Source organism: Siphateles boraxobius, unplaced genomic scaffold (genome assembly GCF_051911475.1).
Source record: "Siphateles boraxobius isolate OS27281-9 unplaced genomic scaffold, OSU_SipBor_1 8, whole genome shotgun sequence".
In the NCBI taxonomy this organism is placed as follows: domain Eukaryota; kingdom Metazoa; phylum Chordata; class Actinopteri; order Cypriniformes; family Leuciscidae; genus Siphateles; species Siphateles boraxobius.
Genome location: NW_027509208.1, coordinates 18,853,525 through 18,864,701, shown reverse-complemented (window position 1 = coordinate 18,864,701; position 11,177 = coordinate 18,853,525). Strand labels below are relative to the sequence as shown.

Below are 11,177 nucleotides of genomic sequence, written 5' to 3'. Positions count from 1 at the left end.
ACTGACATATTGTTGTAAGCAGCAGGCACCAGACCGACGACAACACACTTCACAACAACGGTAAGACTGACATATTTTATCACCACACATTTTCACCTCCGTTAAACATTCTTGCTGTCCCTAAAGTGTTGCTCATGTGTCTATCGAAGTTGTACCTAACAAATCTACTGAATAAATAGAAAACATATGTATGAAATCCAACGCGTCCAGTTGCATTGTGGGTAGTCAGTGTCCTCTTCCTGAAACGTCATGCTTCATATCATTTACATCCAGTGACGTCGGATGTCACGGAAACTTAAGGCTCGTTCACACCATAGACATCTCTATTTGATATCTATGGTTCACACCGCCAGCGACTTTGTCGCTGTATGTCGCTAGGCTCTGTACTGTGATGTCGCTTTTGGGCGTTCGTAGTGCTGTCGCTCTAATGCTATTGGTAGACTGCACGTCTGGCCATATCTACACAAAATACCATCACAAGTGATATATACAACTATACAATTTTAATTTGACTAGGAATTAGGCTAAAAAGAAACAGTATATGCTGTTGGGAGAGTGTTTTTATATTACCATAGCAGTGTTCAGTGGATTAAATAATTTACGAGATTAACGATCGATCAATCAACAAATTAAACTCAGTCATAATGTCATAAATTACTAAAACGTCATTCGTATTTGACAAATAATCAATTTTCTTGTCCCTAATAGTCTAAACAATGCAGGGGAAACTGTAAAATGAACTGAAGCAGTACTAAACTTGCATCATAAAATTAGACAACTCGAACTATAAATGTATGAATTAAACTCACTGAGATGTCGACAGTTTCTTTTCCATGCATCATTTTATTATATCCATATATGTGGTTAAAGTTAAATCATATTAAACAGTGTAATCATCCTCGAACTCTTCTGTCTTGCCTGCACTCGAGACGGTGACGTGAGCTCCACTGAAAAGGCTTCTTTCCTATTGGTTGTCGCTCGCGAAAATCGTTTCATATTTACTAGGCTACTAAAGCAGCTGCTTAACGAACAGAAATAATGAAACTGTGTTTGTTTCTGAAAGAATATAATAATAGTCATCGGTGGATGATTAGACCAAAATACTTAAACAATCTCAGGTAATTCCAGCAAAGCCTAGCTACTGCCATGCAATACACATTCAAAACAGCGTAGAGAGATAAACATTATGAATCATCACCGCTATACGTCGCCATAATCTCTCCTCCAGGTAATGTGTTGCCCTCTTTATTGCAACAATCTCATGGATTTACACAAATTCAAGGAACTGTTTTCCATTATTGGTTTCACCGGCTGGCGACACTCAAGACCCAACGGTGATGCTCTTCCTTCGTACTTTTAACATTCACTAAAGGTTATCGAGCATGAACAAATGAAAATGAATTGGCTAAACAACGTCATTAAAATAATTGTTCATAACAAATAAAAACAGTTAACGTCAGCACTGCATTAATCACACTTTTTGCATCTTCAAAACTCACGATCTAACGTTTTCCAAGCGACCTCGCTAAAAAAATGTGGTGTGTAGGCTAATATTATGTTAATATTAAATTAATATTAAAAGGTAATATATTAGGCTATAGCCTAGCTATGTTTTATATATATATATATATATATATATATATATATATATATATATATATATATATATATATATATATATATATATATATATATTAAACATTATTATGAATAGTGGTCATGCAAATTACTTACTACCTCAGGCATATATTTCTATGAACTGATTTATAAAATATGCACTGACCGTCCGTCACGTTTTATCAAAATATCTGGATTACAACGAAATCGTTTTTTTTCTTTCTTATGGCCTATATAAAAGCAAATGGCAAATCTAAACCGTTTTAATGTTTTTTTAAATGTTAGTTTTCTTTCTTTCTTTAGTTTTTTTATTAATAAGAAATCAAGATGTAGGCTAATATTTGATTTGCTTATGTTTAATAATTAGTGAAAATGAATGTGCATTCGCTATATTTTTAAATTGTAGCCAACATTTTATTAATCTATGTTATGTATGGGTGTATTTATTGTTCTCAGGTCATCACAATGAATAATAAAACAAATTGAACGTTTCTTTCACTTGATAAGTGAATAAATGAACATTACATTATTTTAAACTAAAATATTTGGACATTTAACAACACTTAATTCACACGTAATTAGCTGGATTAACATGATTGTGAATAGTAGGCCTAGGGCAATTGCAAATGCATGTATGAACTAAGCTATCAGGCTAGCTAACTAATAAGACTTTAATGGCCATTATAACATAGTTCAAACAGCATTTATCATAATATGATTTTGAAGGAATTGTAATCAGGAGCTAAAAAGAGTGCCTATTAAAAGTAATTTGAGCCAATGGGCTCGCTTGGGGTCCCTAGAGACCCGGGCTGCGTTCAGCCACGACAAAAAGTTGCAAAACGTTTTTAAAACGGAAACGGTTATGCATTGAACACCCTGTTCTCATGACACAAGAGTTGCAAATTGCAAGTATGGCAGCTGAGAAGGCCATTCTTTGTGTTCTTTTTGAAGCCTGATGAAATAAATAGCCTATGTGTTTAATACTGCAAAATACGCTCGATGTTACAGTCACTTGCTCTTGCCGTCCAGAATAAAAGAGAAGATCCCAATCGAGTGAAGGGATTTGTGGAAACTGTGGGTCTTAATTATTGTGATCCAACATTTGACTCGCATTTCAGGATGAAAAGACAAACATTACAGGTGAAGGATAATTAGGGTGGCCATACGTCCGGATTTTGTCTGGACAGTCCGGATTTTAAGCCCCCTGTCCGGCGTCTGGCGCAGCCTCAAGCCGGACACTCATTTGTCCTCATTTTTGGAGTTGCGCTGAATTGTTAAAACAAATTAACCTATAAAAATCCCGCATATTGATAGCGGCTCCCTGATGCCCGTAAATTAGTTAAAATCTCCCGGAATCTTGAGCTCGCGAGCTCCAAACCGTGAGAGGGAGAGAGCGAGAGACCTTGCGTGTGTGTACAAACGTGCGTGTGTGCCTCACAAAGCGCATGTAGGCCTACCCCCATGTTCTATATAGTATGAGTGTGTGTGGCATAAATGTAATCAGACGTTGGCTACTACCACATTCAACATGTTGTTGTTATCATGTGACCTACCAGCGTCAATTGTGTCGCTTCACTGCCATTCATAAATCCTCTCCCGTGGCCTCATGGGAAAGTATCCATTGTATGCACACTTCAGAATCTCGCCAGAATAAGTTGATCGTCCGGGTACTTTTTGCCTACTCTTTTATGAGTAGGCTACTGTGAATTCTGACATACTTATTTTGTCACATACCGTTTTTCGTCTACTATATAGTAGGAAAGAATGCGATTTCAGATGCAGCCCTCATCATAGAAGAGAAGAGATGTCCTTGCAAGTTATTTTGATGAAAGAATTCAAGCATACATGAATTAAAAAAAAAAGATGTGCAAATAAATCATTTGTATACTACAATATTCCATAAAAATGGTCTATTTTAATTTCATGGTGACTTAGGAAAAATAGAAATAAAATCTGAAAAATGTCAATGATAAACAATGACACATGGCATAGGTATTTTTTGTCTGTTTGGACGAAGATTAATTTAGTATATGAATAACATTTATTATGTGTTTTAAATTGATTATTTGCACTGATTTAGCAGTTTAGCGTGCGAGTGACAGACCTGGATTTGTAACCTGCATATGGCTGCATTATTCTAACTGAAAACTGTTTGTCTAACTGTTTGTGTGTTTCTCTGTGTAATTATGCTGAAGATCTCCTGTGCAAATTCACAAACACAAACTAGTACACACACCATGCTTTGCTGCTCAAACCAAACACAGAAAAGATCAGAAAAACAGAAAATGTTCGATTTTCTCTCTCTCAGGTGGCGTGGAAAATCAAACTATATCAGCGATTTTAAATCCCTTAAGATCTCTTTAATGCGTCAACTTGAATTATATTAAACAGAGACTGAGAGGAAATGTCTTCTGCTTCTCAGATTATTCCCTTAAAGGAAATCTCCTCTAGAGATCTCAACAATGTCATAAACCTAACCGTGAATTCCTTTTTAACCATTCAAAAGTCAACTCTAATTTAAAGCATTAGATAAAGGATTAACTATTAAATCAAATACACAGTAACATTTTCTGATGGCACGTGTAGATCTGACGGTTTCTCCATGGACTGTGCCATGCATTAGATCCTCTGATAGATGACTCACCCATTAAATAGTAACAAAGTCTCCCTCCTCAACTTCACCTGACACTCTGTCGTCTGCAAACTGACACGCTGGAGACGATCCAGGGATGAAAGTTACACTAATGAGCTCAATCGTTCGGTTTATTTTGGCGCTTACCCAGAATGCCAGCTTAGCTTTCAGGGCACCAGCAATCCACCAACAACCACCCTATATACTAATGCCTCTCGGCTCTTCTTCCCTCACATGCACCTGCACTCACATAGGGCTTCCTCATGCCTCAGTGTACCTCAGAGAGTCTGGTTGCAGATGATAGAGTCTCTATCAATGCTGTGTTTCTTTTAAAGATTATAGATGTGTGTCTATTGAAAATTGTGGGTCATTTTTTGACAATATAAGCAATGCGCATGATGCTTATGGTAAAATGGTATAATCCAAGTATATGAACAGTAATGAGCTTTTCAATCAGAGTAAAAAGTGAGATCTGCCATGACAACTCTTGTGTTTGGCATTGTAATTGATATGATGATGTTCTAAGTGACAATGTTGTTGTTCTAGTGACAATGACAATGCTATAAGCTAAGTTCTTCCATGACAACTCTCGGTGTGTTTGGCATGGTAATGGATATGACAATGTTGATATGTTTGGTTTTTGGCGGAATAGATCTGCTACGCTGCTGCTGCTGTACAATACATGAATTACCCGTAGCAGATCTAGGCATGTGGAGCTGGGGAAGGTGGAGTGTTTCTGAAAGTGCGCTACAACTGCTAGAGCAAACCCTGACCAGTATTTGAAGGTTGAGGAGCGAGCTCATTGGCTACTAATACAGCAGCAACCAGCCAATCAGCTGTGCCCTATAGAGAATGATGTGATTGCAAGCAGATTGAGTTAAGTACAGCCAGCGCCATCTAGAGTTTCATGACAGAACTTTGTATTTAAAATAAATAAAAAATGTATTGTTAGATATAAAGTTGCGATAACAAAATAAAGTCACAACAATAATGATTGTGAAATATTTAGTCAAAAATATAACAAATAAAGCCACACATGAGAAAAATAAAAGTCACAATTAAAAGTCAAATTTTGGGCTGTAAAGTTCCAACTGTGAGAAATGAAGTTGAAATTGCGAGATATGAAGTTGTAATTCTGAGAAATAAAGTCTAAATTGTGAGGTATATATATATATATATATATATATATATATATATATATATATATATATATATATATATATATATATATATATATAATCATACTGCAAGTAATGTCACATTTATGACAAACAAAGTCCCAATTGTAAGATATAATTTTGCAATGGTGATAATGTTGCAGTTGTTGTGAGATATGTGATACATAGTTACATGGTGAGATAAATTCACAATTACATCAAATTAAGTCAAAATTACTCTGAAATCAAGTTGCAATTAAACGTGCAATTCTGAGAAACAGTTGCAATTGTGACATAAAGATACATCTGTGAGAAATACAGTCAATATTGTTATATATCTAAAGTCACACTGTGAGATATAGTCACAATTGTAAGATTTAAAATTGCAGTTGTGTGGTATAAAGTCTCAATTACAAGAAGTTGCAGCTACGTGAAATTAAAGTCACAATTACAAGAAGTTGCACTTACGTGAAATAAAGTCACAATTAACGGGCTATAAAATTCCAACTGTAAGATTTAAAATTTCAATTGTAAGATATAAACTTGCAATTACAAGAAATTAAGTCACAAATGTGATAGCCTAAAGTCACATTATGAGATAAACTGCAACAAATAAATTTGAATTTACCTGAATTCAAGTCGCAGTTGTGAGATGGTGAGAAATAGCTTTAATTGTGAGATATAACATTGCAATTTTGATAAATAAAGACTAAATTGTGATAAAGTCATACTGTGAGATATACAGTCACAATTATGTGAAATAAAAACACAATTGTGAATATAGAATTGCACAAGTCTCTGTAAGAATTAACTGATTCCTAATATGACTTGCCAAGTGTGGAAACGTCTGAGAAACTTCTTTTGTTAACCTCTCATTTAGAATCACATTACTTACCCCAACTGTGCTTCTCAGTAAAAACTAGAATACAATAGAAATCATGGATGACCACCCATATGACAACCACATGGTTAATTATTGTCGTGGAAAACGCATAAGCTTAAACCCTTAAGCAGAGTTTTACTGTACCACATTGTACAACTAATTGGTTATTACTTTTCACAGTCCCACACAACCAGTATGGAGTAATGGGCCCCAGTCATACACAATGGCTCTACTCAGCGAGTCTACCTGTGGGAGGCCTGAAAAGCTAAAGGCAAGTGTTACTTCACCACAATAAAAGTTACACAATCAAATGAATCATGGTTTTCACATGTAGGCTTGTTTGTGCAAGGCCCTGGGAGAAACAGACTGAGATCTTCAAATGAAGAATCGTTTCACTCTATAATGTTATGCCCTCTTTGTTGATACAGGAGGATACAAAGATTCCCCCACAACAATAATAGAACAGGCTCCATGTTGTAGTTGCACATATCATGTTTCTTTTGCACCTGCGTCATCGCTCTCTCTCTCTCTCTCTCTCTCTCTCTCTCTCTCTCTCTCTCTCTCTCTCTCTCTCTCTCTCTCTCTCTCTCTCTCTCACACACACACACACACACACACTCCATCTGTCTCACCTCATAGACAGAGACAGTCAAGATGGTCAAAGTCAGTGGCTGTACACTCTGTCCCTCCTCTGTTTCTGCTACGTCAGGGATGGAGTCTTATGACGTCACTGTACACACGTGCCTGAGGTAGCCTACTGAGAAAAACCTAGACAGACACACACACAAACGGATCTTTGAGTGCTTTGACTGTTCAAAGCAACATGTAAATGAACTGTCTTTTTCAGGGTTTTTTGTCTTGTTTTATCCGTTTAGACTATTCTACAATGGGCCTATATACTACGATTGCTTACTGTTTTTACAGGTTACATCATTTTGCCAGTAGACGGCGCCAAGTGACTGTCTTTTTCTGAGTGAATCATTAAAAGATTCATCCAAAAACCCTGATTCATTTAGAAACGAAACATTGCACTATTGGGCGTGTTCGACTTGAAGCGGTGCAGACTGATCACTTTCGTGCCGCTTCAAGTCGAACAAACCTAGGCTGTGTCAGAAATCGCCCCATATCCTTAAATAGGGCACTATTTTAGGGGACAGTCACTTGTAGTGGTGTCCAAAACCATAGTGGACACTATCGAGTGCATTCATTACGTCCCATAACGCGCCAGAATTTCGAGTGTACAACTCATGTACACTCAAAGGCTAATACCCATAATGCACTTCGTGCCGTATGAATTCCCGCGTCTGATCAGAAGATGGCGTCCACAGCTAAATCATCCATCCATCCAATATGGGTACAGCGTAATATCATACAGGTATGATAGTGTATAAACAGTATAATTGCAAATGATTATTAAACAGCATTATTAAACTCAAATTATATAAAAGCGGCAGCCAACTCAGTGTCTGAATTCATTGACTCGTTTTAATTCACTCCTTCAAGTGGACTAGTCGACTAATAGGAATAGTAAATGAGGGCATAGGGGGCAATTTTGAACACAGCCCTAATGTCTCTACGAGTGAGGGATTGAACTATTCATTCAACAGATTAAAAAAACACTAATTCGTTCAGAAACAAAACACCGCACGGAGACCTGCAGCGGTTTCGCGAGTTTACGAGTTTGTTTGGAAGGATTTGCGTTGGCCGAGCAAAAACAGACAACTGTAAATGGCAACATTCTGTTAATTACTCAATTTATACTTGTTTATTGAACTGTTGTAGTATAAAAGAAATAAATAGCACAGTCGCAATCGCGATATTCTTCGCATCGACACAAGGTCAATATTCAGCCGACTTTACAAAGTTGCTAAAACATGTTGGGACACGTCACCAAATATATATATAAAAAAATCACTCAATATATTCTCACACTGGTGTTATTCTAAAGCCGGATGATTTATTTTCCTTTTCGCAACAAGGAGAAATAAGAATGTTGTGCTTGATCACCATAGGAATGATGACCTTCTTCAAACTTTAAAAAGGGATATTTTGAGTCCTTTTTCAAAGCTTTAAAAAGGTGACCATTTATTGCCATTATATGCACAAAGCGTGAGCGGGACATGTCTTTAACCTAAATCTATACGCAAGCCTTTAATTAGAACATATAGGCTAAATGTATCACTGACTCTTGTCTGAATGTTATGCTATGTGTGGTTTTATTGTGGTCATTTGTTTATCCAACAGCTATAAATATGAGGATAATAAATATGATTTGAAATAGTTTGAATGTTAACCTCAGAACCACCAATGCCAACACTTAGCCTATGTGTAAATGGACTCTTGACTCAAAATCTTGAAACGTCTCCTAGCTACTATTCAAGGACGGCCACGGGCTATATAATATACTGTTTTAAATAAAATTTTACTCATTTATTTTCGAAAAGAGTCCAACCACCTGTGTGCTCTCTGAGCGCATTGACTCTTTGTTGAAAGGGGTAGGCGGGTATTACCCCCCTGTGTTAATGAGCGGGACACAGACATTGTGTCAGACTCTCCCTCTCTTCCTCTCTCTCCTACTGACTCACTCACTCACAGCTGCAGAGAGAGAGGCAGTGCAACACACGCCGTACAGAAGCAGCACTCAGATGGTGCGCGTCTCGCAACTTAACAGCGTTTCAACACGGAATCAAACTTATGGACTTGTGAGAAAAGTCTGTTCAAGATTGTCATGTGTTTAACCTTGATATGCGCGAGATGGAAAACCAACTGTTTCCAGGATCCTAACATAACATCGATAAGAATTAGCTTGTGGTGATATCCACTGGAAGGACTAAAGACGCGCCACGCACGGTCACCTTCGCTGTTGAGGAGACTTGCGAGAGGATCCCAAGAACAGCGGCTGCTCCGTACCACCAAAACGTTCCAGCAGTTACGACCGAACCGGATCCCGCAGATCAATGAAGAATGCGCGAGCGCACGCACAGTCGATGAAGCCGGCGGCGGGATCATGCGTGTTCTGCCCGAGCCGAGCGCGCAGTCACTGCGGCTGGTATTTCTCTTCGTCTTCGTCATGGATGTAGCGCCGTCCCCGGCTCTGACCGCCGGCTGCCCGGACCGCTGCGTGTGCGACGACCAGCTGGTGGTCCAGTGTGCCGGGCAACAGTTAAGCGACTTCCCCGTGGACCTCCCGCTGGCCACCCGGCAGCTGATCATCTCCAATAACCGGATCGGCGACCTGCCGGCGCTGCAGCTCAACTACCTGTCGGACCTGGTGTACCTGGACTGCAGCAACAACTCGTTGACGGAGATCTCTGAGTCCACCTTTGGAAATCTGCGCAAGCTCGCCTACCTTGACTTGTCTTTCAACAGCCTGGCGCAAATCGAGGACCGGACGTTTGGCCCGCTGGCCAGCCTGGTGATGTTGAGGATGACTGACAACCCGGGGCTGTCGGAGATCCACCCGGACGCGTTCGCGGAGAACGCGGCGCTGCAGGTGCTGGACGTGAGCCGCAACAACCTGACAGCGCTCAACATCAGCTCGTTGATCGCGCTGCCCGCGCTGCGCTCTCTGGGACTCAGCGGGAACCCCTGGAGATGCGACTGCGACACGGAGGACTTGTGCCTCTGGGTCCAAATAGAGGGCTTCAAGTTCCAAGGTGAGATGCGCTTCTTTAACCGCACTGGAAACTTTCTAAGTTCAATATCTGCGTATTTAAAAAACAAAAACTGGCAGCTGCAGTTGCCAGAACTAAAACTGACAATGTTACAAGGATTTTGGTAACTGTAGGCTATTCATCAAGTGCTATAATGCTATATAATGTTATATAATACCTACCTACAGCGCTATTAAAATCTTTTTGTAACTGTGACGTGTACTAATAATATCACATACGGTTTAATAGTTAAAATTGTATCAAAATGGCTCCAGCAATTGTGTCCAATTACAACAATGAGAGATGTGATAGGCATTCTGGGAATTCTTCACATAAATTAAAAGGTGATACCTTTTACTTTGTAAAAAAAAAAAAATCTCATAATTTTAATTTTAGGCCTAAATTGCAATATTTAGCAATACATTTAGTCTTTTAAAAAATAATACTTAATATAATATAGCCTATGGTAAATTACAGCCTTTTTACTGTAGCATTTTTTTAAAACTTTAAACATATTTAATTTCCTTTATTTATAAAGAACACACATACACTATGGCGACTCTAATTTCAAGTTGCAAGCCACTTCATAATCTGCCAACAAAATTTGAAATGAAATGACAATTGCATTGTAAAATAAGTTGCTGCCTTAAATTTTTAAGTACAGTCAACTTGAATGTTTAAGTCATTTCAACTTAAATTACATTAAACTGACTTTAGCATAAAAAACTTATTTTGATGAGTTGAAGCAAGGTAAAAAACATATGTTGTCATAATTTATTGATCATATAATTTTTCACAGTGTGTTTTTACAGTGTATAGTAGATGAAATTGCAAATTAGTGATTCATCGTTTAACTATTAAGTGAATTAATACAAAGTTACATATATAGTACTAATACGACAAGCACACTGGAGCAGGTTATGAGCATCTCTTTCAGCTACAAGCTGAACTCTTTAACCGCTGCTGCATTAACGAATACTGCCTTTCCTCCAGACATCATAATTGAACGTAATGGAGGTGCTAATTATTAATTAGTCATTTAGTTGATGTTTTCATACAAAGTGTCCTTGTACACATATTATACAGTCTCCCTGGGGTAATTTGAAGTTAAGTGTCTCGATCAAGGGCACAGTGTGTCACCACTAACAGGCAAGGAGGTAACCGTTTTTTTAAGATTGGTTGTGGACCAAATGTAATAATTTAAGATTCAACCATTTCAAATTATTCGAGCACTA

General features: G+C 38.1%; 1 protein-coding gene across 1 annotated transcript in view; it reads left to right on the top strand.

The window, feature by feature from the left end:
• Positions 1–8,876: 8,876 nt before the first annotated feature.
• lrrc52 (leucine rich repeat containing 52) overlaps positions 8,877–11,177 on the top strand; it is a 53,415-nt gene continuing 51,114 nt past the window's right edge. Inside the window, exon 1 of the mRNA XM_077220493.1 lies at positions 8,877–9,945. Coding sequence (XP_077076608.1) covers positions 9,297–9,945 — 649 coding nt within the window. The 5' untranslated portion in view covers positions 8,877–9,296. The remainder of the gene's footprint in view (positions 9,946–11,177) is intronic.